This window comes from Sporothrix brasiliensis (assembly GCF_000820605.1).
Source record: "Sporothrix brasiliensis 5110 chromosome Unknown Cont20, whole genome shotgun sequence".
NCBI lineage: Eukaryota > Fungi > Ascomycota > Sordariomycetes > Ophiostomatales > Ophiostomataceae > Sporothrix > Sporothrix brasiliensis.
Genome location: NW_024467139.1, coordinates 6,135,685 through 6,160,483, shown reverse-complemented (window position 1 = coordinate 6,160,483; position 24,799 = coordinate 6,135,685). Strand labels below are relative to the sequence as shown.

Below are 24,799 nucleotides of genomic sequence, written 5' to 3'. Positions count from 1 at the left end.
AACGCGACGGTTTGTGGCGACGTCTTTCGTCGAGTTTGTTGCTCAGCGAGCCTGTGAACACCCGCCGAAGCTCCACCATCTGGGAGACCAAAACTACGGCGGTGTCAGCGACGAACATCAATAGCACGATTGTCATCGAAGGACGTCAGGATTCACCAACGCGTGGGGCACTACTACAGCCAAATCCACACTGCATTACTGCTGGCACTGGTCGTTTTTCAGCACACTGGTTTGCGAAGCGTTACTGCACCTCCGCGTGCACCTCCGCGTGCACCTCCGCGTGCACCTCCGCGTGCTCCTCTGTCGATGTTGATGCTGGACAGGCCCTTTCAGCAAATGCATTTCCGCGGATGAATTAACCAGGGTCGCTGAGGCACAAACAGAAGCGTTGCGCCACTAGGCCACCAGATTAACTGCCAGTTTGAGCCTCAGCCCAGTAGGCCGCCTCTCTGATGTCCTGATGTCTGTCCGTCCATGAACACACTCTAATTGTCAAGTGCGCCGACTGCAGATACCTTCGACAGCCACGAACGTGCTTGGCAGCGTTTTGTCCTTGAAAGCTGGAGACAAGCTCGGCAAGAGTGCAAGGTGATTGGCAACAAACTACCATTCGCAGCCTAGGACTGGTCCGGCCCCCCCGTCCTGCGTCCTGGCTGGCTGAGATCAAGGTACGGCACCCGCCTCGCCGCTTCCCGACTCAGACGCCCGTTTTTGTAGTTCCCTTGTTCGAAGTACAGGGTACGTTGGGACAAAGGGTTGTTTAGGTTGTTAAGCGGCCAGATCCAGCCCAGTCCAGCCCCGTCCGGCCACAGCTCAAATCCTTCCCCTCCTTTCGTTTCGCGGTCATCCTGCGCCCTTGGTTCGTTGCTTCTTTGCCCCAACGGGTACAGCGGGACGAGCAGGCCAAGCCTTGGACACCAAATAGAGTCTGGCCACATGCATCAGCTGGTCCTCGTTTGGATAACGGACTGGTTTGCTCTGAGACTGACCTGGTGTCCGATGCTGCTTGTTGGTTTCCTGTCTTGCTCGTTCTTTTCTTGCTGTCGTTCCGCCTCCCTTTTCTCGATTCCATTCTTTCTTTTCGTTCCATTTTTTCTTTCCTTTCTTGAACAAGAGGCGGCCGACTTTCTTTATTCCTCGTCCCGGGCCTGCTTATCACTGCTGCCCTAACGAGCACCCTCGCACCAAAGCCTCACATCCGTCTCGGACCCTTATCAGTCTGCTTCCCATCTGCTACCCGCCGCTCACACCCAACATCCGAAGACCAACCAGCTCGCCGAAAGCTGGACATCGTTGCGAACCACGCGACTGGCCGGCAAACCAACTCTTACGACGGCATTCGGGTTTCCGTTGTTCCAAAAGGATATCGCCGACACCTCAAACCAGAGTGTAAGATATCATTACGTCGCTGTTGCAAGCATAACACACTGCGCACGCAAACACAACGCACAACGGCGCCTCTATCTAGTCATCTCCGTGCAGACGATTGTCAAACCTCGCGGCACAAATACACTGCCACGCAGGAAAGCTGTATGCATTCTGCGTGCAATCACACCGGACACACTGGTACACGCACACGCTCCAAGCGGACGCACAAGCTCTGCACACCCCTTCCAACCGCCGACGCCGAAACCCCTCCTCTCCAGGTCTACCCATCCTTACCTTTTTTTTACGAGAGGGGTTCCGGCCCTGTTCGTTTGTAGCAACTGAAGCGCAGACAACTACAACTTTGTTACAAGATAGAAAGCTGTGGCCTGAATGAAGCTTCCGAAGGGCCTTTCAGGGATTCCTTGCAAGACAGCCATTCGGCCTCATTGGGAATTGCTCCGCTGTGCGTGCGTCGTCCCGTAATCTTTTCTTTTGTTCTGTTGGAACGGTTTCCTCCCATCTCACAACGTTGGGGCCTCTTCTGTCATCCCTATTCCCATTCCATTTGATTCATATTACTTTGCCCTCATTGCCCTCGTTTTGTTCTTACAGCTGCCACACACCCATTCACACTAAGCCACCATCAAAACAGCTGCATCGTCTCCAGTGAAGCGGACCACTAAAGGTGGAACGAGGACTGTCCCGCGACCGCTTCCTCACTTCACACTTGGGCTCTGCCACCCTCGCTGTCGCCTTCGTGCATGCATCCGTGCATACGTGCCTACCATTATTGCTGCTCGTTTGCCTGACCAAGCACGCCTGCCGACAAATAGTCACACGCCTTTGCCCCATTCCTTTGTCGGTTGCCTTTATTGGCAGTCTGCTCGTTTTGTCGCCCGTCTGTTATTTAAGCACATTACCTCGCACTTTCTTCTCCACGGCTCTGCTGCCTTGCTTGCTTTTGTGTGAACAGTTTGCACGACAATACCCTCTAACTGTTCGGTTTCTCTTTTTTATCCTCTGTCTTTGCTTCATCCTGATACGAAGAACTCAGGGTATTGTCGTATTTTCGCTGCGACAACTTGGTTCCTGCGGCTCATCATCGTCTCGCTTTCAGCTGAGACGACGACATTTGCTGTTTCTCCTTTCGCCGGCACCGACGGCATCTCACGATCCGATTACGACCCAAATGGTACATTGTGTCAGAAACGCCAACCCAATACCGTCTCGTTTCGTAGCAGCGACGAAACGAGGCCTCTCAAAGAATTTCAAAGAACAATAGAACAACTCTTGTTTTTCGCCCCATTGCCCTTTCCAGCCAGAATCTCCCTTTCTTTTCTTAACCTTTCATTCCTGCCCGAATTACTTCGCTTCAAATCCGACGACTAGTTGCCAGTTGACTGGCGACGAACTTGGATCGCCTGCATCATGGAAGACACAGAGATGTCCAACGAAAGAGACTCGCGAGAGCAAATGGTGCAATTTCACCCATCAGACAATGCGCCGCGTGCGGCTTTTCAACTTCAGTGTCCCTTCTTCGCACACGTGCATCCGATGCCTACAGCTCAGCAGTCCCACGGCCTCGATCCGATGCATTCATACCTTTGGGGACACCCGCAATATCAAGGGCAGCCTTACGTCCCCCTCGACAACGCCGCCATATCCCAACACTTGTTGCGACAACAACAGTTGCAGCATCGTGCATATTTGTTACAGCACCAGTATTTCCACCATCGCCAACTTCAGATACAAGAAGCGCTCTATTCGCAGCTTCCACAGCACCTGCCCGACCAAGACGCCGAACGACAGCCTGAACCAGAGCAAGGGCAGGAACAGGAGCCGGAGCAGGAGCAGGAGCAGGAGCAGGAGCAGGAGCAGGAGGAGGAGGAGGAGGAGGAGGAGGAGGAGGAGGAGGAGGAGGAGGAGGAGGAGGAGGAGGAGCAGGAGCATGAAGCAGATCGGCGAAGATCGCAACCACTGACGCCTTCCTTCGCAGCAACGGCGGTATCACCAGCTTCCCTACCGCCATCGCCAAGTGACTCTCTTCCACAAGCACAGACGACTTCTGGTGCGACAGCCGCCAGAAATAGTAGCAGTAGAACGTTGGAAACGGCCTCATCAGGCCCAGGGCCTGCAACACCGCGGGCCGCCACAACCTCGGAACCTTCTAGCGTACAAGGAATTCACCAGCTGTTAAGTGCTGAAACGTATCTTTTATCGCCAACGACGCCGGGGTCACAACCAGCATCTTCGTCACATCCGTCGCAGCCTTCACTCAATCCGCAACTAAATTCTTTGGCGACCGGCCACTGGCCCCGGCTTGCGGGCCAGCAACCAGCCGCACACCAGCCCTCCGGGTTCACAGCCAACTTTGGTTATCGGGTACTTCCCCAAACACACATCCACGAACATAGACGGCACCGTGACGACGAGCGAAGTTCAGCACAGCAGCAAGCGGCACGGGCACCGACCATGACTGTAACGGCTACAATAAGAATGACAGCTACGACTGCTACTTCAGGCAGGCAAGCCACGCAGGCTGAGGCTTTGATGCATCAATCTCCCGTAACCGCTGCGGGAACAGCGTCGATATCGTCTTCAGCATTGTCTATGGGAGCATCGCCGAATCCGATGCCAGCTGAGGCTCCTGCTTCGGCTGGCCCGTCTCAAGAACGACGGGCGTCTGCCAGGCGCTTCTCGAGACGAGATGGGATGGTGAGCCCGAATTACGGCGATTCGCACCCATATGACGGTTCGACTAGTGAAGGCTCTGACTCGGAGGTATTGCCTCCGCCGTACGTGGTGATCCCATATTCAGACTTTGCGGAAAACTCCGTACGACAGGCTCAAGCCCGTGTGCGTGACGAGCCTACCGAGCGCGCTCGCCACTTCGTTCACAACAGGGGCATGTTTCGCTCCAAGTCGCTGTTTAGTTTGATGAAGCCTGTGAAGATCGATGACCTGGAGGAAGACGACAGGATGTGCATCATCTGCTACAACGACTTTGGTGTTTGCGCGCCCGAGGGCATCGTCGAGCACCCTCTCCGGATGCCCAAATGCAACCATGTGTTTGGTCACCACTGCATCCGGCGGTGGCTGGTGCAACACAACACTTGTCCGTACTGCCGCGGTCGCATCGAAGATCCGACAACCGACGGGCACCGTTCAGCGTCAGGCAGCTTCCGTCGATTCAACGCAAACCTGCCTTTCAGTTCCCCCTCTCAAAGTAGCCGATTTCCATACCACCGGTCTGGACTCTTTGCAAGCTCCGATGTTCGGACTCCGACGACATCGACTGCCGCGGGCTCTAGCACGGGTACGGCCAGGACGGACGACAGCACGAGCAGCTCTCGGCATACAGCTGTTGGAGAACGGAGGCCGGCTTCGTCCATGGATTCTTCGGAACAGCCGCCCCGCCAGCGTGCTAGAACTCGCCACGTCCCGTCCCGCTCTTCGGCCGCTGCCGTCGGCACATATCCGCACAATACTCTCCACATCCAAGGCAACTTGCAAATGCAACGCCAGCCGCCGCCCACATCTCACGCGTCGATGCCAACCTTTTGGCATGTTCCTTTCAATGGTATGCAGTCACCACCGGGTCAGCTGCCTCCGAACCCATTTTTGTCGGCCTCCGATCAGCCCAACGACTACTCGGTGCCGTTGCGTCGTCCCAGCCACCCCATGCAGGGTGCACAAACGTTGCATACACACGCTGCCTCTTCCAGCATCAATAGCAATAGCAACAGCAACAACAACGGAGGGCCGAACATGCCGGCCTGGGGCATGCCGGTGCTCCCCTTACCAACGGCGTCATCGACCGCTGGTTTACCAGCCAACGCAAGCCGGCCAGTCTATTCGACCCCGTTCAACCACCAGCTCCCTCTATCGCTACAGCCGATGCCGACGCCCTCTTTTGTCTCCAACCCCGGCATGCAGCACACACAGCAACCGACGGCCATGTCAGCCTCGGCCCAAACATCGCCGGTGGTGACCCAGCTTCAGGATCTTGCCACCGAAACCAATACATCTTCTCATCACACCGCACCGTAATACAGACCTGTCACCTCATTCATAATGTCATATAGACTACTCAGAATTGTCCTTTTTATGGGTTTTTTTTTCGGCTTTCATCTTTTATTTGCCATTTTAACTTTTTCATTTGTCGTTTTGCTCAGTACCTTTTGTGTTTCGCATTTGCATACACCCGCATTCTTCGCCGTTGCATAGCGTTGTCTACATGCATTAGTATCGTATTTGTTTACCTCTCTCTTTTCTTTCTTTTCCTTTGCCTCTTGGGCGGCATCATACCAGTCAACGGCGTTTGGAAATACGACACGTGCTTTGGGATTCATTCGGTTGCGTCGAAGACCTTGCCTGCATTGGTTTATTTTGCTCGGCCCAATTACTTTTACCCATCTTGTTCACGTTGCTGGCCCTTTCTGTTTTGTTCGTTTGTATCTGTTACCAGCAGCACCAGTGGCGTAATAAAGTTGCGTTTGGATGACAATTCAATATACGAGCTTAGTCGAGCGGCCGTCATTTACTGAGCCAATGGCCCACATGTGGTGTCAGCTGTGGTATCAGTTGTTGTACGATTCCAACAGAACAAACAGTATAAAGTAAGCAATAGTGTGGCAAGCAATGAAAAGCGTGCATTTTTTTAGTCCAATGCAATTTGGCTATATGTACAAAAGTTGGTGGTACTAACCGATTCAACGGTTCGGTACACATGATGACACATGGTTGGCAGAGATGCAGAGTCCAAAGCATGTCGGCGCAAGACGTCCATCGTCACCCGGGAGTCCCTCCCCCTCCCCCCGCCCAGCCTCCTCCCTTATAACTTGGCCTTCTCGTCGTCGTCGGCCCCGTGCAGCTCCCGCGCCTCCTGGATCATCGTCCAGGCCAGCTCGGCCAGCGGTTGCCGCGCGTTGGCGTACGACAGCGCAATCTCCGAGCTCGCCTGGCGGCCGGCCACACGCGCCGCAATGCCCTGGCAAATGGCCGCCTGGCGGAAAATGTTAAAGGCAGCGGCCCAGCGCAGCTCGGACGGCGTGGGCGTCCAGCCGGCCTCGGCAGCGTACATGGCGGTGATCTCCTCGGGGGTCGGCAGGCCGGGCAGCTTGCCGGGGACAAACAGCGGGTGGCCGTTGTGGATTTTGCCGGACAGGTGGGCGGTCTGGAAGGGCGTGAGGAGGTTGAGCAGGTCGCTCAGTGGGTGGCCGCGGGTGGACATTTCCCAGTCGAGGATGCCAATGACCTCGGGAAACGTCTTGTCAAACACCATATTGTCAATCTTGTAGTCGCCGTGGATCAGCGTGGAGCGGTCCCGGGGCTGGTAGCGCGGGTCGCCGAAGAAGGCCATGGTCGCCTCAAAGTGCGGCAGGGCGCCGACGGGGACGCCCGTCTCCTTGTCCTTGGTGCCGGCCTGGGCGGCACAGATCTGCTGCCACGTGGCAATCTGGCGGTTGTAGAACCCCGCGGGCTTGCCGTAGTTGGCCAGGCCGACGGCCGCCGGGTCGACGCGGTGCAGGCGCGCCAGCGCCTTGACGGCGGCGGCCCACATGGCGCGGCGGCGGCCCGGGTCGTGCTGGATTTCGTCGTCGGGGATGGCCGGGTCCTCGATGATGCGGCCGTCGAGGAAGCTCATGACGTAAAAGGGCGTGCCGATGACGCTCGCGTCCTCGCATAGGCAGTAGGTACGGGGCACGGGGACGCCGGTCTGCTTGGCGCGCTCGGGGTTGCCGCCGAGCGCGGCCAGAATGCGGTACTCGCGCTCGACCTTGTGGGCCGTCTTGGAGACGAGCTGGCCTGGGGGCTTCTTGCGCAAGACATAGCGGGCACCGGAGGGAGCGGTCAGCTGGTAGGTCGGGTTGGACTGGCCAAAGCCGAACTAGACGACGGGCGGTTAGAGAGGAGGAGGACACAGAGACAAGAAACAATGCGACAAGGGCGCACGTAGGAGCGACAAAGACAAACCTGCTTGATCTCAAGAGGAAGCTCAACCTCCGGCACGTTTTGCCGGAGGTAGTCCTCGAGCTTCTTGAGATCAATGGGATGCCGCACGGGGCCGGCCATTGTGGTGATACGGAAATGTGAGAGGGAGGGAGGAAGAGGAGAGGGGAGAGCGAAGAGAGACGAGCGAAGTCGTCACGAGAAAGTATGAGGACGACGGTGAGGAGACAGAGGAACGGGGGCATGCAACGAGCAAGGGAAAGACAAGGAGGAGGAGAAAACAATAACAAAATAAAAAAGACAGGAACGTCCCAGGAAGAGACCCGACCAAGTTCGTCCCTTGCCCTGTGTTGTAATACCAGTCAGTATCCGCCAGATGTGTCTTAGTTTGAACCAAAAAGGCTGCGCAAGGATTCAGATATTGCCGAGGACATAAAAGTTTAGAGAAGACAGAGAATAACAAGAGTCCAAGCTTCGTTTTGGGCGCTGTTTCTTCGCTCCTTCTGATTTTTTATTTGTTTTTTCTGGGATAACGAGGTTCAATTCACAACTATGGGCTTCAATGGAAGGCGCGGCCGCCGTCCCTGCATCTTACGGATTGTCTGGCCCGCCGCAACCAGCCGAGGTATCGGATCTCTGATCTTTTGGGGAAAGAAGGCCATTCTCTTTTGGAAGGCGCGTGAGCACGGTACGGGAAGAAAAGCGGGGACGTCTTTGACTGGTTGTCCCCCACACCTTTGGGGGCTCTTGGTCCACTTATTTCTCTCGCAGCTGTTTGTCGAGTATTCTAAAGTCGCCCAATCCACCCACTATAATTTTGTTCACCGCAGCGGGTTACGATATCCGGGGTGCACTGCACAACTTGCACCAACGGCCACGCGCTGCTCAAAATCATCGTCACGAAACAACGACTCATAGGCCGGGGAACAAGGCGAATCATTGTGCTGGTAAGTTAGCCTTGGCCGTCTGGCCGAACACGTTCTTCTTTTGACACAACTGTCTATTCATTTGCTTGTCTTGTTCCCAATTCGTCACGGCCTGCTTCATGCATTTCGTGATCTGATGAGATACAATTCTATATTTTTATTTTATTCATGGCCTTTTTGTACTTGATTTGGCATCGACAGCACTCTGGCTCTGCACAGTTGTCTTTGATTATGCCTGCCCATATCCCGTTCTTCTTCCCGGCCCTTTCCCGTTGAAACAGAACGCCCCGGTATATTAACTTGCAGAGAAAAAAAGACGCATTTGACAACAGAAAAACAGAAAAGGAGAGGTAGAACAACAGAAACATCGCCCAGCCTATTACATTGAGAAAAAAAAAAAAAAAAAAAAAAAAAAAAAAAAAACAAAACGATTTCCATTTTGATTTCACGTCGCCACATTGCTATATTGTACAGCCCATAGATTGGGGATGAAAAGGGAAACTGAGTGCTTCAGGTATGCGCACCCCTGTCTTAGTCGACTTCTTCGATATCGTCGTCGCTGAGGTACAGGTTGTACATGGGCAGCCCCGGTAGCGCATCCAGGTCTTCGCCGTCGTTGACCTGCATCTTGCTAGCACGCCCGTTCGCCGGTGGTGGTGGAGGTGCTGGTTGTCGCCCATAGGCCTGCAGCGGCCGCCGCGGTTTGCGGGGGCTCGACTGCGAGTCGTCCGTTGGCCGGTCGGTGGCCCAGGCGTCGTCGCCCATGCTCATGCCAGCGCCAATGCCAAAATTTGCGTCAGCAGCGTCTTCGTCGGCATCGTCGTTGCCCGTGGCTGCCGCGGCCGCCCCGATACCGTGGAACGAGACCACTTTTTCGAGGTCGCGCATGCCCATGGACCCGAAAGAGCAGCGCTTGCTACGGGCGATGAGGGCCATGTAGGGCAGGCGTTCGAGCAACAGTTCTTTTCGCGCCGAGCTGCCGAGCGAGAGGAGCGGTGGTGGTGGCGGTGACGATGAGGTTTGTGACGGTTTCTCCGTCTTCTCGGAAATATTGGCCAAACTGCTCGCGCTGTGGTCCGAGTGCTCCTTCTTGATGACGATTCCCTTTCGGTCGGTGTCATCGTTGGTGGTTGCCACACGTGCTTGGCTCGAGCTCGGGCCAAAGCCCGATGCCTGGCTGCTGCTGTTGCCGTTGCTGCTAAACCGCGGTGCAGGCCGGCGGAACGACAGCGCCCGGTTGCCCCCGCTCTGTTGTGTCGACGGTGGACCACCGCCTTGCTGAACCACCTCACCCCGAAGCAGTTTCGACGACCAGACGTCAACCAATGCCTCCATCTCTTCTCGGTTCCGCCACAGTTTGAGGCTCATGGGGTAGAACATCTTGAACTGGTTGCCGCCTCCGCCTGCGCCTACGCCCACGCCGCTGCCGTTACCATTCCCGCCGTCGCCTCGTTGGTAGTGCCCGCCCGACGACCGCTTGACGGGCGACGGCAGCGAAAAGAGCAGGCCACGGACGGCCACCTGGAAAGCCATCTCATCCTGCCGCAATACGTGGCTGCCCGAATCGCGTCCAAAATTCGACCGGTTCGAGCCGCGTCCGCCAAAGAAAATGTCCCACGTCGGGCACAGCAGGTCGCTCTCAGATAAATACTCGATGCAGCCATTTAAGTAGTCGATGGAAGACATGGGATCGTGAGGCCCGGTCTGCTCGCACGACAAGGCGTAGTTCTCGTGTAGGGCGGAAATAAAGGTGTGGGTATCGGTACCAATCTCGTCGATAAGCGTATCAGCGGCGACGAGCGTGCGCTTGGGCCGGGCGTGGTGCGCAAAATAGTCTGGCAGCATCTCGGCCAGGGCTTCTTCAGTGTCTGGCGGTCGCGGCAGATCTTCCCGCTTGTTGTAGACGACCTTGCCAACCGCATGGAAGACACCGAGGCTGGCTTCGCGCTGCGAGACCATCTCAAGCGTCTCACGCTCGCCCTTGGTGAGGGCCGCGTCCTTGGGTCCCTTGCGGCTTTTCGTAAACGCCACCTTGGCGCCCCAGTCGCCCTGGTCATCGCCCTTGACGCAAAGGAACTCGAGCGACGCCACAGCGCTCCGCACGTCGCCAACCTCGCCAAGACGCTTGAGGACCAGCGGGCCCGGCGTCCGTCGCCGGCCCGACTTCCTGGCCTCTTTCTGTACAATCAGCTCCAGGGCCTTTGCGAGAAGCGACGGCGCAATGGAGTTGAACTCGATGAGGCCAGTGCCTGGGTGTCGGAGAATTTCGGGGCCGAGGAGGCGGTGGGCCGTGAAGCTGTCGGCCGAGGCTGATGTAGTTGTAAGCAGGGTCTCGGAAACAATCATAATTACAGGCGCAATGGTGTCCGGGTCAAATGATGCGCGCCGCTGCGCGTATGCCGCTAACGATGGGGTGTTGGTCGCCAGATATTGCAGTACACTGTTGCGGAAACCGGTCAACGCGCTCGACGAGCGCATAAAAGTGTTTGGGAACTCTTCAATGACAATGACCTTGCGCCGCCGAGGTGTCGAGAGATCGCTTGATTTGCCGTTTTCGTTACTGTTGCCATTCGTTCTTGCCGTTTGTCTCGACGTGCTGTCGTCGCTGTCCGAACTGGTGTCTTCCAGGTCGAGCTGAGAAAACTTGGAACCGCGGTTCAAAAACTCGTCGAACTGGGCGGCCGCCGACGTAAACCCCATGGATGTGGCACCAGCCGCGTAGGCACCGGTCGGATTGCGCCACTCCAGAACGTCCAGGTTCATATCCTTGGCCAACAGCCGTACGGTCGTCGTCTTTCCTGTGCCGGCGGCACCTTTGAGAACGAGCAGCCGCTGCCGTAGGTGGCCGTGCATCACGTCGTCCAGCCATCGCCGTACATCGGTCACCTTCTTCTTGTGTACAGCGAGCTCGTCGAGGTTTGTGGGTGCAAATCGTTCCGACCAGGGCCGTAGGTCATCGTCATTCGCGGCGGCCGCGCCGTTCGAGCCTCCAGGTCGTATTGGTCGCTTGAAGCGTTGGCTGGAGGAATGAGTGGATATTGGAAGTGCGGAGGAGGAGGAGAGTGGTAATGACGAAGGCAGTTGCTGGCTCGACAGATTCGACAGATTCGACATCGCTGCCGACCCGTTTGTGCTGCTCTTCCACCGTTTCTGGGCGCGGCTGCCGACATAGCTCGCCACAACGGCACTGCTCTCCGCGATGCCGCCGTCGTCGTCCTTTATGTCGTCGTCTTCGGATGCAATGGGATCGCTGCCCATGTCAACATCGAGGGCCAGCCGGACGGTCTTCTTGGGCGGCGAGTTCTGGGCCTTCTCGGCCTGCTTTGTGAAGAGGGCCACGAGGTCAGCCGACTTGCCGCGCTCGTCGACCTGGCCCTTGAGGGCCTTGTTGCCACGCCGCTTCTCGGGACTCGGACATGGACTGGAGCCAGCACTAGCCGACCCTCCGCCGTTTGCATTTCCACTGGTGCCCGCTGCGCCATTCTTGCTGTTGCTGTCCTTGACACGGCTGGAGAGAATGCGGCTGAACGGAGAGCTGGGTGCGGGAGACGTGGCGGCTACTGCTTTGGAGTTCTTCGATGGGGACTTGGTCGGTGTCTTTGTATGGGCGGCAATGACTCGTGTTCTTCGTGTGGGCGTGGGCGAGGCTGTCGGCGTTGTTGGTATTGCTGCTGCCGACTTTGCTGGAGATGCGTCCGACGCACCGCCCGTCGAAGTCGAGACTGTCTTGTTAGGCGAAAAGAAGTTCCGCAGGCTCGTCTTCCGTTGCTCGCGGGCCTTTTCGTCCTCGCTGTCGGAATCGTCTAGGACGTTCCGTTTCCTGCGGGGTGGCATCGCGGTGAAGAGGGCGCAGGAAGAGGAGGCGAAGAAGAGGAGGAGGAGGGCGGGAGGAAAGAGTCGTCGGCGACGTTGTGCTGGTCATCTGTTGTGGGTGGTGCTGGACGAGGCGGGTGTACATCAAATGTGAATTTAGTAACGTCGCATGCATGTAACGTAAAGCGGTCGTCGTGAAGGAGACGGCGATGGGTGGCGGTGGACGTGATGGTTGATCGTCGAAGAGGTTGGAGATTCGATTCCGGCAAACAGAAAGAGAGCGGGCAGGCGATAACAGGAGACGAGTGGCTGCCGCGGGCGTTTCTGCTCAATGCAATGGGATCGCACCTTCCATATTGGCAATATACGTGTCGACTCGCCAGACGTCCTTGTTTCGAGGAGGAAGGAGGGTGGTTTTGAAAATGGGAAAGAGCAATGATAGTACTATCTGTGTGGAGATGCGGTTGCCCGCTGAAAAACATAAGAGGAAACGGAAAGGCCTGTGCACTGGGAAAGCGCGATCCCCCAAAACAGCCCAGGAGGCCAGGACCTGCGTCGCTCTGTTGCCCCCCTTTTTCCCCGAACAGCGGCACTAATGCTCCTTCGATATGGATCCACTGTAGCGAGGCTGTTCGCTGCGAGCCAATGAAGGCATCCAGACTTACAACGTATTTACAGCAGCCTCTTTCTAACGTCTTGTTCAACGTGAACAGCCTTGTTGATGGACGGTTTACGCGGCACACTTGAAAATGGCATATTCACGAAATATTGTAATTTTTACGTACTGATAGTGGTAAATTTTCTCTTATTGATGTAATTGAACTGCTTGCTTTTTATTTTATTTCGTTTTTAATTTTTTTAAAAAAAAAATCGTACGGGAAACTAAACGAGATAGAAAAGATTGACTTCACGTATGGTTCTAACACAAAGAAAACACAAGCACAAGCAAAAAATAAAGCAAAATAAGATGAAAGCGAAATAAAACTTACCCGAGCTGCAAGGAGACAGATTAAGCTAAAGTCTCAACCACTGGCTCTGTCTTGGGCAACTTGGACGACGTCTCCCACGCCTGCCGACGCCGCTCCAGATCCTCGCGTAGACTGCGGATGCGTTCGCTTAACGTCTCGGGGCGGCCAGGAATGGAGGACTTTGTAGTGCCATAGCTGTTTATGTTGGGGGTAGCAGTGACTTGGGTTTCGGCGACTGTGGCATATAACCGAGACAGGCTCTCTAACGTCGGCGGCTGCTCCGGCCAAACCTCATCGTCATCGTCGGCGCCAGCATCGTCGTCGATGAGAAGCGGCGTGTCAAGTCCATCGTCCGATGCCATGGAGCGCTGGTCGAGCATGGCACGCAGCATGTTGAAGCTGGCGCGAACCTCGGCTGCCTTGGCCTGGACACGGTCAAAGACCTGGCGTCGAAGACAAGCGCTGCACTCGCGGCCGACACGGAGGGGCAGCAAGAAGGGAACGTTGTGGATCAGATCTCTTGGGCTGTTGCCGTTGTTGCAGATATCCTTGACGGGGTAGTAGCGGTCAGCGGCATGGTCGCAGGCAAAGACGTACCGGCGGGTCCAGTAGGTGGTTGTGGTGGTGCGCTTGGCTATCTTGTCCCGAGTATCCATTTTGTGAGGCCGGCGTTGGAAACGGTGAGATGTCGTGATGCCGTACGGTCGAGTTTGGACGGTCGTGTCGGAGGCTTGTGTAAGTTTTTATTGAGAGATGGTATACGAGAAAAAAATCCCTCGTATGACGGGAAAATGAGAACTACTGTCAATGTCTTTGAGGAACGGTCATTGTTATATGAAATTGCTTGTCCAAGGTGGTGGATGAACAGATAAACAATGTCGCGATGACTGCTTTGTGCAGCACTGTCTTTGTGCATTGTTCACCGCATAGCATGCACACCTTTGTTGTCAGATTTGGTGTCGTTCAATACACAGCACAAAATCGCCAAAGAAGTCAATAAACAAAAAAAGAACAAAGGCAAATGCTTCTTGTTATTTCTGTAAAGACGCTGTACGACACCAATATGCCAAATGAGATGCACTCAAACCTAATCCAAAATCTTGGAGGCCAGGATCTCCTCGTAGTCTCGTGCCCAGGCCAACCTCGGTGCATCGCCTTCCTCCTCGCCCCGTGGTCTTTGAAACGGTTTTGACTCCGAAACATGCGGCACCTCGTAGCCCAGCCGGACCAGCGTCTGGATCAGCTTGCTCGTCGCCGGCCCGTCGCCGTTGGCCATGGCAATGCCGCCACCACGACCGCCGCCCGTGCCTTGGCTGCCCGCGTGGACCAGGCACTCGAGGTCTGTGGTCGAGTCGCCCATGTACACGACGGCGTCGTCCGAGTCGGCCGTTGCTTCGGCCACAGCCGCCTCTAGAGCCTCCACCTTGTCCGAGCACGACGCAAACGGCACATTGTCGTCGTGCTCGTGGACTTGGCCGACGGCTGTGGGCGCATCTTTTCGCCGGAAGTTGGGGATGATGGCCCCGGATGCGGTCACCTTGTTGGCAAACACGCGAATGCCGCTTTTTCCAAACTCGCCGCCCGCTGTCCCTCGGATCCCTCCACTCAAAACACCTTGGATCCATGCGTCTGACCAGTTGACCGACACAATCGACACGGGCCACTGACGCCGTGTGGCCGTCTCGCGCAGGAACTCGGAGAAGCCCCGCCGTACGCGGACGCGCCTGTCGTCTTTGTCTTCGTTGCCGTTGGCCCCAACCGCCTTTTGGCCCGCAGCAAAGAGCCGCTCCTGTGCCGGTGCCATGCCGGCAAACAGCCCCGCTTCGCGCAGCCGCCGGATGGACCGGCAGTCGACGCTGTGCAAGCTCCTCTGGAAGGCGAGCTCGTGCTCGAGCGTCGTGCGCGCGTCCTCGGGCAGGGCATAAGCCGCCTTGTGGTCGCGGTGGTCGGCCAGGTACTTGTCGACAATGTCTTTCCAGCGGGCGTCCCAGCCGGGCTCACCGCTGGTCGTCTTCCGGGACTGCTGCTCCTGGAACTCGACGGCAAATGCTGCAAGGTGGTCGATGGTGTCGTGGACGGTAATGGTGCCGTCAAAGTCGAGGACGATGTGCATGGCGGCGGCGGTTGCTGTCAGTCTTGTTGCGGCGGCACTGTCACTGTAGCTGTCTCTGCAACTGCACAAAAACGGCGAAATGGCCTGCCTCCAGGGTAGTGTCTGCAAGGCCTGCCGTGCCAACAAGGGAATGAGCATGAGCACTGGCCCCAGAATGAACAGACCCAAGTTTCTCCGTGTCAACGTCGTGAGCATTAGAACACCGCTTGGCGCCGAGTTCGGCCAAGCTTGAATTACGTAGACCATCTCTCCGCAGACTATACATACGGAGATAAGAAGCAACCCCCCATTCCACTTTAACGGGGCTGTAACTCAGTGGTAGAGTGCTCGCTTTGCATGCGAGAAGCCTAGGGTTCGATCCCCTACTGCTCCAATTGGATTTGTTTTTTGCTTTTCGACGGTTTTTTTTTTTTTTTTTTGGACGCAACAAGCCGTTCCGCCCAGCCTCCCAACGTACTAATTTTGATTCTTATTACATTAGCCTTATTACGATATTTATTTAAGTTTTCTTCCCTTTCGGGAGTTTATCTTTGAGTGGCGTGTAATCCATCAAGCCAAGCCGCGTCGGTGTTCATTTTCGTTTTTTGTTTCTTTTTTTCGTCTTAGGTATGCAAGAGTCTGCTGGCACTCCGGGATGAGGCAAGAATGAAATTCACTGCGCGGTAGCAGAAAGCCACTTGTAGAAAGCCACTTCGCACTGTCTTTGCCATTGCCTCTGCTTTACATATATGGTCGTTCGACGTGTATGCGTTTTTGGGACTTTCGGCCTGGGGACGCAACAATTTCTGCTTGTTTTGGAGTTGGTGGTCGCGAAGTCCGTCCAGTTGGGATACTGGAAAGACTAGACCGAGTGGCAGAAGCAAACGAGGTTGACAGACTTGGCACATCATCGTCATCCCAGCTACGCTTCTGTGCTCGACCCCTTGGCTGATGGTCCCTATCGCGGTCGTGGTCGCTCGTACCACCTTCATCATCTGACCAGGAGTAGTCACTACCGCCATCAGCCAGGATGCCGCCGTGCGTCGAATAGGACCTCTTCTTTGGGCTGACACTCCGACTTTGTGACCGCGCAGAGTCGAAAATCTGAGCAATAGACCTGACATCAAGTCCTCTTATATTGCGGGTCTCGGACTCACCTTTGATATTGTTCCACAGGAGGACAGTGCATTCGAAGTCTGACTGAAAAAAGGGCATATGCTCGTCCGTAAATATGGACCATGCGAAGCGCGCAAGGAGGTATTCGACGCTGATGCCGCAGATCGGCTGGGGTAGGCGGTTGTGGTATAGACCGATAAGTTCGGGTGAGCCCGACGGCAACAACACGTGTGACACAAGCTTGACAGACTCGGATGCACACGTTCCGAATCGCTTGGGTATGAAGGAAAAGCGACGTAAGTCAAAAAGATGATGCAGGTCCTTACGAAGGACAATGATGTTCTTGTCGTCGTTGATAGCTGATACCTCTAGTGGTCGCCGGCCGTACCTACAAGCAGTCAATTGTTAGTTTTGCTCAAGAGAACCAAAAAAGGCAGAGTGTAAAGAGAAAAAGGAAGGTGTTCCGTAACGGTTAAACCATTTGATATAGAACGGGATAAGAACTGATTAGGGTGGTTTACCTATCCATCTTATTCGACACAAACCAAAGCCGTTCTCCTTCCGGAACGAGGTGTGCCTTTTCAACGCCATTCATGTGCCCGGTTACCCGGCAGGTAATATCGCGGTCCATTGCCGCGGCAGGGCCCTTCACCGTCGGACGTGGTGGGATGAAATCGGGAAAACGCAGGCCTCTCCATGGAAGTGGAAGGTTACCGCGTGGCGTGCCATCGTCCGCTTCGAAGCTGCCGTGTGGGAAGCGCCAGTGATGGAACGATGGGATAACGGGATATTTGACTACAACGTAAACAGTGATTGTTAGTCATCGGACCTTTTAAGTTTGGGGTAAAGGAAGCAGAGGGGGGAGGTGTGTGGGCGGTGGAAGAAGAATAGGATATACATAAAGGGTCGTCTCCATCAACACAGAAAAAGTATTCGCGTCCATGGAGTGAGCCGTCCTGCGGGCGATCGACCCGTTGAAGATCGTTGGTGGCCGAGGCTTTCAGTGCCAAGTAGCCGCCGTCCCAGTCCACGCCAGCGATGATGCAGCAAGCCGCCAATGCAAGATCGTAGTCGAGCCCGCCATCGCCGTCTGCGGCCATAAGCACAAGTAAGTCGGGAGCTGAGTCGGGGTAGGCTGGGTGTCGAAATCGCACGGCGCGCGGCGTCGGGCCCAGCGACAGCGCTGCCGCTGGAGGCGTGAAAGCCGGAAGTGCTGCCATATTTCGGACTCGTCGTTATTTGGGGCAGTACAAATTGTAGATTTGTGGTCAGCGCCAGGTGGTACTGGCTTTTCGCCGAGTTGTTGGATCAAGGCTGATGTTTGCGAGCGTGGTCGCTCAGGCAACAACTGCCTGTTTGGGCCACACTAGAAGTTGGGGTTCTAGGCTGTTCAGACACTTCATACTGCAATAGCCCAAATGTCGCTCAACCACAATCCCTCAAGCAAACAGTAAGGGCTTGCGTCGGCTTTGGTCGACCAGGTATCTGTCTCAAAGAGCGCAAAAGCACCCCGCCTGTCCGCGACTCAAGTTCTTTGATTGTTGTTTTGAGTTCGGGGTGAAACCGGATGTCAACCTCTCTACCGGTGTACTTCTTGTAGACGAGCACCATCGCTACCGTTGATGAACGAAATGAAAGCTTTCGTAATACCCTTGTTTTCGAAAGTGATACTATCAAGTTTCGATCTCCAATCTGGGTCACCCGTCTTTGTGCAAAATGCTTCCCAGCGTTGTTGGGGTTGGACAATCATTTCTTTCGTATCTTTTTGAGAATCTGGGTCTCGCGGGCTGGGCTTGATTACCGCTCGCCCATATTTGTCGCAGCTCGTCAGCACTTGGGCTCATCCGAGAGCGGGCGCGAGCCGGCTGGTCAAGAAGTTGAGGCTTCATGTTGTTGAAAAAGAACTTGGTGAACGTTTGTGTTAGAAATGAGAAAATACGAGGACTATCCTACATTAATAAATTAGAATAACTCTTCTTGTCTTTCAGTTCTTTTTATCCTTTTCTCTTATTCTTATTTCTGTTTTCTGTTTATATTAAGGGGTCAAACGATAACACGTCCCCCCGACTACTCCAATTGGATTGTTTTTTCTTTTCTTTTCTCTTTTTTTTTAGACGCAACAAGAAGTTCCGCCCATTCTCCCATTCTCCAAGAGTATTCCTTTGATTCTTATTAATTCACATTAGCCTTATATTTATTGATCTTCATTTTACGATGTTTATGTAAGTTTTCTTCCCTTTCGGGAGTTTATCTTTGAGTGGCGTGTAATCCATCAAGCCAAGCAGAGACCCTTTCCCTCCAGGCTGCTGGCATTGTCGTTGGTGTTCATTTTCGTTTTTCGTTTCTTTTTTCGTTTTGTTGCTGTCCCTGTTCCACGCAGAGTCCCCCCAAATGACACATCGAAAAATATGTACACGCACCGACGACCGGTGCAGAAAAGAAAAAAGGAAAAACGGATGCAAAAGCGAACCAGTCTATGTGAGATGGAAGGAAATGAATGGCAAGAAGAACAAGACCCATCCTTTTGTTTGCCCAGGCAATGAATAAAAAAAATAAAAAAAAGGAGACGACAAGGGAATGAAATGAGATGTGCCAAGAAGATGCAGCAAAGATGCTAGAACAACAAGAACTCCTATTCCTGGTTCAATAGTTGAGACAGTCCATAAATATGGTTTTGTAGTGTTTTTTTTTGGTTTCCTGACGGCCTCCTCATTTTCGGGTTTCGGTATACCCGCCACGTTATCTCTTCCTCGAAGACGTATGATACAAGGGATTATTGAAACAGTATGCGATATGGCGAAAAGATGGCTCTGTGAAGGCGATGCGGAAAGATGGAGGCGAAGGGAGTGGAGCAATGATGTGGTCGGTAAAGGTGTTTGAGGACACCAGTTGGGCATGAGAAGAAGACAGAGCGAGAAAGAGACACAAAATGGACACGCCTTAGATGTAATCGCGGCCGCTCTTCTGCATCTCAATCAACCGCCAGCCGCGTGTCTCGGGGTTGCTGACGTCCTCGGGCACGCGCGTAATGCCAATGGCGTACGTCACCAGCTGCACCTTGTCCTCCATACCGGCCGCCAGCTCGTCCGTCTTGACCTGGCGGTAGACGTGCACCTCCTGCGTGCGGCAGGTGATGATGAACACGGGGATCTCGCCGGGCTCGAGCATGCGGGCCTTGAGAATATCGACGTGGCGGATGTCAAGAATGCGGCCGTCCGACTTGAGGCCGGCCGTCAGGTACTGCTTGGTCAGGGCCTCGTAGACCGAGTACTGGGCCTCGGACAGCCACAGCTTGAGCGTCTCGACGTCGCCCTTGACGTAGGCATCCAGCACTTCGGGCAGGATGTACTCGCGCAGCTCGCGCAGAAACGGCTCGAGCTGGAAGGCCGGGTCCATCTGGCGCAGCTTCTTGATGACCATGGCGGTCTCGTTCTCGGCAAAGAAGCCGGCCACTCGGTCCGTGATGCTGCGGGCCGTCGAGATCAGGGGGTTCTCCGACTCGTTGTAGACGTCCTTCATGCTGAAGAAGCCCTGGACCACCTTGTTCGAGTCCTTGAAGCCGCGCCACGCCTCCTTCCAGGCGGCGTCCTTGTGCACCGTGACGTTGGTGCCTGCGTCCGGGTTTTCCTCAAAGACCTCGGGGGCCCCGTTGGCGCCCTGCGCGGCGCGCCACTTCTCGCGGCGCTGGCGGCGCTCCTCCTTGTCGGCCCAGCCGCCGTAGCGCGAGCTGCTGCCGTCGTCAATGACGTCCTTGACGTTCTTGTAGGCCTCGGTCTCGCGGATGGGCTTGGTGGCCTTGTCGAGCACCTCGCCGGTCGCGTTGGCGCCGGCGCGCACGCCCTTCATGACGGGCGTCTCCCAGGTCCAGGCGGCACCTTTGCCGATGGTGGTGGCGGTGGACTTGATCACCGTGGACGCGGTGGAGGAGACGGCGCCCGAGGTCGCCTCGTAGGCCTTGCGTGCGCGCTGCACAGACTCGCTCTCGGTGAACTGGTGGGCGCCCTCGGCCAAGGCCTTGGTGGAGTCGTTCCACTCCTTGGACTGCTTGAACTCGGACTGCATGGTCTCCAAAAAGACCTGCCACGGGGTCTTGTCGCCGTGGGGCGGCGGTGGCGGCGCGGCCTCATTGTCCTCCTTGGCCTTGCCATCCTCGCCCTCACCCCCCTTGCCCTCGCCCTCCTTGCCTTCACCCTCCTGGCCGTCCTTGGCCTCCTTCTCGGTCTTCTGCTGCTCCTCGGCGGCGGCACCCTCCTTGGCGCCTGCCTGCGCCTCAGCCTTCTTGGATTGTTCTTCTGACGGCGGCGGCGGTGGTGTAGAGGACGACGAGGACGACGAGGACGACGATTGCGGCTGTTGTTGCGTTCGGAGGACGGTGGCGTGGAAGGCACGCGCCTGCGTCGGCATGGCGAGGCGGATGGAGGTCGGGAGGAAGGGCGAGGTTAATGCGGAGGAGGAGGAGGAGGAGGAGAAAGTGGAGTGAGTGGAAGAGAGAGGGGTGCGCGATGCGGCATCTTGGCTGCGCAAGAGGGACGGCGACGTCAATAACCGGCGGTAGGCCGGTGTGCGGCCGGTTGTGAGGAGAGAGGAAGAGGCCCGCGAGAGGGCGCCGGGGTGTGCCTGCCGTGCGACGTTCATCTTGGGCTGTGGGGTGTATGTGACGACGGTGGAAGGTGCGAATAGGAAGAGGAAGTGAAAGCCTCGTGCCTTCCCGGTCGGTTGAGGAAAGAGCACAAAAGGCTGATCGTTTCGAGGCAGACGAGGGAAGGTGCGTTTTGTGTGTCTGCGTGTGGGGTGGAAGGAACTCGGTGGCGGGCTGGGAATGGGAAAAGAAGCGAGGCAAAAACGGCTTTTACTGAATTTTTTCGGTTTAATTTTTTTCGCCAGTCTTGGTCGTCTTCCTAGCGGGCCTGGCCTGGGAGGACTAGGGAACGCGATCGAATACGACGATTTTCTTGGGTGGTAGGAATTGGCTACAGAGCGGACAGTGGCTTGTCGGAGCGGCTTTGGGGCATTTGGGGCTCTGGAAAAGCAACTGCCATAATTGGACTGAATTTTCTTTGTCTTCGTAGGGAAGGTGCCAGTGGCTGTCGGGGGAAGGAAGCAACCTACGGAGAATGCCAGATGCAGTAGACGGGGAAGCGCTTGACGCTGATTGGTTGGTGGGGCGGGCGAGCTTTTTCAAAGGGGCATCGGATCTGACCATTGAAAATAGTATAGCCCGAGTGTCGAAGAAAAACACACCTTGACGAGCGACCGCAACCAAACCTCCATTCGCCCACGACACCCCACGACACCGACCTCGAGTTCTCACCTCGCCATGGAGAAGGTGTCCGCCGGCTGTCTGTGCGTGGCGCGCACGCTGGTACGGTCAATTGCCTCACCAGCGCTGCGACCAGCATTCCGATTTATGTCGTCGACGCCCTCCTCCTATTCCTCCACCTCCACAGCCCTGCGGCGGCCATGCGCAGCAGCACACCCGATACGGCTGTTCTCCAGCACATCAACTAACCGCAATGCGGATCGGCCACCAGCCAGCGGTGGCAGCAGCAGCACTGCCGCACCCGCACCTCCGCGGCCAAGCAGCGCCAGCCTCATGGAGGGCCTGGCCGACCTGCTGCCGTCGACCCCTGGCACGTCCGGCTCGTCCCTGACCGGCCAGGCATCGACATCGTCGGCACTGTCTGCGTCTGCCGCCCCGTCTTCGACGCTGACCGCGGGCATGGACGACATTGACAGCATGAAGAACGACGTTGAGGACATGTTGGGCGAGTTCCACCTGGCCATCTACGCGCACAAACACAACACACACGTGACCTTTTCGAAGCCCAACGGCAACGTGATCATGTCCATGTCGACGGGCAACATTGGCTTCAAGCGGTCGCACCGCGGCACGTACGATGCGGCGTACCAGCTGGGCGCCGCCACCTGCGACCGCATGTACCGGGGCAACTGGCACAAGAACATGCACAAGATGCGGGTGACGCTGCGTGGGTTTGGCCCCGGTCGCGAGGCGATTACCAAGGTTCTGCTGGGCCAGGAGGGCAAGCTGCTGCGCACCAAGATTACGCGGGTGGCCGACACGACGCGGCTCAAGTTTGGCGGCACACGGTCGCCGCGGCCGCGTCGCCTGGGTTAGCCGCGGACAGTCGGGGAGGGGTTGTGCTGCGCATTTGGGACACATGCTTGTACTTGTAGATATAGGAAGAGACATGCAAAATCAAGTCTACTTTATCTTGTTGCGTTTCGTGTCGTTTTGCTGTCGAGGTTGTCGGAGGTGGATTATATGTTGCTTTGTGGCATATGTTTGTAGCGGGGCATAGGCATGAATGGTTGGCAAACCAGCCCACTGGAGAGCGTAGTATTACAGGGCTCCGAACCACCCACGACCACTAAAATTCTAGAATCGTTAGCGGCCGTGACATCACACCAATCTTTTCACTTGCAAACCGTCAAAACGTCAAGGCAATGGGCACAGCTCCAAGGTGACCATGTCCACACGAGACTCAATACCACCGCCCTCTGCGGTCTCCGCAGTCTCCTCGGCCTCACCACCCCCCGCTACTTCTTCTTCCTTCTTCAACCTCGACACGCTGTTCGAGAACCCCGTTTTCGCCGGTGGTATCGGACTCGCCGGGCTCGGAGCGGCTGCAGCAGCCGGTCGACGCGGCCTTATTGCGGGCGCCCAGCTGCTGCGGCGGCGGCTGCTCGTCAATGTCGAGATCAGTCGGCGTGACCCGTCGTACCCCTGGGTGCTGGCATGGCTGTCGGAGCCGCGGCCGCCAGGCGGGTTCCTGGCGCAGCGCATCACGCGCATCCACAACCTCTCGGTGGCCACCGCGACAAAAGCCACGAACCCGGGCGGCGACGCAAACCAAGGCAGCAATGGGCCCGTGCAGGCGTCCTTTTTCCTGCAGCCGGGCTACGGCCGCCACATCATCCAGCACCGCCCGGGCGTGTTTATTGCCGTCAGCCGCGAGAAGCAGAGCACGGCCAACATGTCGACGGGCGAGCCGCACGAGACAGTGACGCTCACGACCCTCTATGCGCACCGCCACGTGTTTGAGGAAGTGTTCTCGCAGGCGCACGCGCTCGCCGCCCAGGCGGCCGAGGGCAAGACGCCCGTGTACAGCGTGCAGGGCATGGGCTGGGGCACTCTGGGCGAGCCACGCACCAAGCGGCCGCTGGCGTCCGTCGTGCTGGACCGCGACGTCAAGGAGCACATTGTCGCCGACGTGCGCGACTTTCTGCAGCGGCAGCAGTGGTACGTCGACCGCGGCATCCCCTACCGCCGGGGGTACTTGCTGTACGGGCCCCCCGGCAGCGGCAAGACGTCCTTCATTCAGGCGCTGGCGGGCGAGCTCGATTATGGGCTGGCCGTTGTGAACCTGAGCGAGATTGGCATGACCGACGACAAGCTGGCGATGCTGCTGATGAAGCTGCCGCGGCGCAGCATTCTGCTCCTCGAAGACGCCGACGCCGCGTTTGTCAACCGACGGGCCGCGCGCGACGCCGACGGCTACAGCGGACCCACGGTGACGTTCTCGGGCCTGCTGAACGCGCTGGATGGCGTCGCAGCGGGCGAGGAGCGCATCGCGTTCCTGACGACGAACCATATTGACCGACTGGACCCGGCGCTGATCCGGCCAGGTCGTGTCGATATGATGATGCGCATCGGCGAGGCCACGTCGTACCAGGCGGCGCAGATGTGGGACCGGTTCTACGGCGACGTTGACAAAGATGGCGCCGGGCGCGAGCGCTTCCTGCGGCGGTTGCGTGACCTGCGGCTGGTGGAGGACGACGCTGATGCGGACGGTGCTGCGGCTGCGGTTGCAGAGAGGTCCGGGGACAGCGTGCCAAGGCGGCACACGAGCACCGCGGCCATCCAGGGCCTATTTTTGTTCAACAAGAACGACATGGAGGGTGCCATCAACATGGCCGAAGGCCTCATTCCGCGGCAGTTTGAGCCGGAGCCGACCGACCCCGGGGGTGCGATCAAAGCGCCGGCGTAGGGGAGCATGTATGCTCCCTTTTCTGTACTATATGCACTTCATTTTGTCCCTCTACTTTATTTGATGTACAAACACCTCGGGCAATAGACAAAATTAGGATACCCCTTTCAACAACTTTTACTCTGTCAGAACCAGTGTTCCATGAACTACGACATATTGCAGTGATCTATCTAGATTCATATCCATCCATGTCCATTCATATCCCGGCTTCCGATACTTATTAGTTGCCGAGTCAATCCCTTGCCACTCTCCCCTCGTCGCCTTCTTTCTTCCATTGTCAGTCCTCCATTATTTCTACCTCTTCCCACCTATTCCGTGATATGGTCAGTTCACCTCGAACCGGAGGTTGTCGCTTATATGCATGTAAGCAGATATCGCACTAAACGAAGTAACGAATACCTTGCGACCCATTTTTCGGTACCTTTTTATCGATAAGGATTTTTGTCAGAGGACACCGCCTAAAAAAGTAACTGCTATAAGTCGGCAGAAAAAATAAAACGACCCGAAACGCCGCCAGCCTCTTCTTCCACCAGCAACGAGGGCATCTCGTCGGCG

General features: G+C 56.2%; 10 protein-coding genes and 1 non-coding gene across 11 annotated transcripts; 5 read left to right on the top strand and 6 right to left on the bottom strand.

Annotated features, from left to right (window-relative positions):
• Nucleotides 1-2,866: 2,866 nt before the first annotated feature.
• Nucleotides 2,867-3,458, top strand: SPBR_07886 (uncharacterized protein; the record flags this gene model as incomplete). Its single annotated transcript, XM_040766140.1, has 3 exons — nucleotides 2,867-2,896; nucleotides 3,115-3,403; nucleotides 3,427-3,458. 3 exons carry the CDS (start codon nucleotides 2,867-2,869, stop codon nucleotides 3,456-3,458), a joined length of 351 nt encoding a protein of 116 aa, XP_040617624.1.
• Nucleotides 3,459-3,999: 541 nt separating this feature from the next.
• Nucleotides 4,000-5,418, top strand: SPBR_07243 (uncharacterized protein; the record flags this gene model as incomplete). Its single annotated transcript, XM_040765497.1, has 1 exon — nucleotides 4,000-5,418. One exon carries the CDS (start codon nucleotides 4,000-4,002, stop codon nucleotides 5,416-5,418), a length of 1,419 nt encoding a protein of 472 aa, XP_040617623.1.
• A 784-nt stretch (nucleotides 5,419-6,202) lies between these two features.
• SPBR_07377 (uncharacterized protein) lies at nucleotides 6,203-7,443 on the bottom strand (the record flags this gene model as incomplete). Its single annotated transcript, XM_040765631.1, has 2 exons — nucleotides 6,203-7,258; nucleotides 7,345-7,443. 2 exons carry the CDS (start codon nucleotides 7,441-7,443, stop codon nucleotides 6,203-6,205), a joined length of 1,155 nt encoding a protein of 384 aa, XP_040617622.1.
• A 1,334-nt stretch (nucleotides 7,444-8,777) lies between these two features.
• On the bottom strand, nucleotides 8,778-12,080 carry SPBR_06483 (cell cycle checkpoint protein; the record flags this gene model as incomplete). Its single annotated transcript, XM_040764739.1, has 1 exon — nucleotides 8,778-12,080. The coding sequence occupies one exon, from the start codon at nucleotides 12,078-12,080 to the stop codon at nucleotides 8,778-8,780; it is 3,303 nt and encodes a 1,100-aa protein (XP_040617621.1).
• A 988-nt stretch (nucleotides 12,081-13,068) lies between these two features.
• SPBR_07873 (uncharacterized protein) lies at nucleotides 13,069-13,683 on the bottom strand (the record flags this gene model as incomplete). The annotated part of the gene is made up of 1 exon (XM_040766127.1): nucleotides 13,069-13,683. The coding sequence occupies one exon, from the start codon at nucleotides 13,681-13,683 to the stop codon at nucleotides 13,069-13,071; it is 615 nt and encodes a 204-aa protein (XP_040617620.1).
• A 431-nt stretch (nucleotides 13,684-14,114) lies between these two features.
• Nucleotides 14,115-15,140, bottom strand: SPBR_07576 (uncharacterized protein; the record flags this gene model as incomplete). Its single annotated transcript, XM_040765830.1, has 1 exon — nucleotides 14,115-15,140. One exon carries the CDS (start codon nucleotides 15,138-15,140, stop codon nucleotides 14,115-14,117), a length of 1,026 nt encoding a protein of 341 aa, XP_040617619.1.
• Nucleotides 15,141-15,441: 301 nt separating this feature from the next.
• SPBR_09537 lies at nucleotides 15,442-15,513 on the top strand. The gene has a single exon. It is a non-coding gene; the product is annotated as a tRNA-Ala (tRNA).
• A 1,239-nt stretch (nucleotides 15,514-16,752) lies between these two features.
• Nucleotides 16,753-17,455, bottom strand: SPBR_07834 (uncharacterized protein; the record flags this gene model as incomplete). The annotated part of the gene is made up of 2 exons (XM_040766088.1): nucleotides 16,753-17,030; nucleotides 17,134-17,455. 2 exons carry the CDS (start codon nucleotides 17,453-17,455, stop codon nucleotides 16,753-16,755), a joined length of 600 nt encoding a protein of 199 aa, XP_040617618.1.
• A 1,720-nt stretch (nucleotides 17,456-19,175) lies between these two features.
• Nucleotides 19,176-20,639, bottom strand: SPBR_07202 (mitochondrial inner membrane translocase subunit TIM44; the record flags this gene model as incomplete). The annotated part of the gene is made up of 1 exon (XM_040765456.1): nucleotides 19,176-20,639. The coding sequence occupies one exon, from the start codon at nucleotides 20,637-20,639 to the stop codon at nucleotides 19,176-19,178; it is 1,464 nt and encodes a 487-aa protein (XP_040617617.1).
• Nucleotides 20,640-21,552: 913 nt separating this feature from the next.
• SPBR_07749 (37S ribosomal protein) lies at nucleotides 21,553-22,371 on the top strand (the record flags this gene model as incomplete). The annotated part of the gene is made up of 1 exon (XM_040766003.1): nucleotides 21,553-22,371. One exon carries the CDS (start codon nucleotides 21,553-21,555, stop codon nucleotides 22,369-22,371), a length of 819 nt encoding a protein of 272 aa, XP_040617616.1.
• Nucleotides 22,372-22,723: 352 nt separating this feature from the next.
• On the top strand, nucleotides 22,724-24,244 carry SPBR_07160 (mitochondrial chaperone BCS1; the record flags this gene model as incomplete). The annotated part of the gene is made up of 1 exon (XM_040765414.1): nucleotides 22,724-24,244. One exon carries the CDS (start codon nucleotides 22,724-22,726, stop codon nucleotides 24,242-24,244), a length of 1,521 nt encoding a protein of 506 aa, XP_040617615.1.
• Between the last annotated feature and the right edge of the window lie 555 nt (nucleotides 24,245-24,799).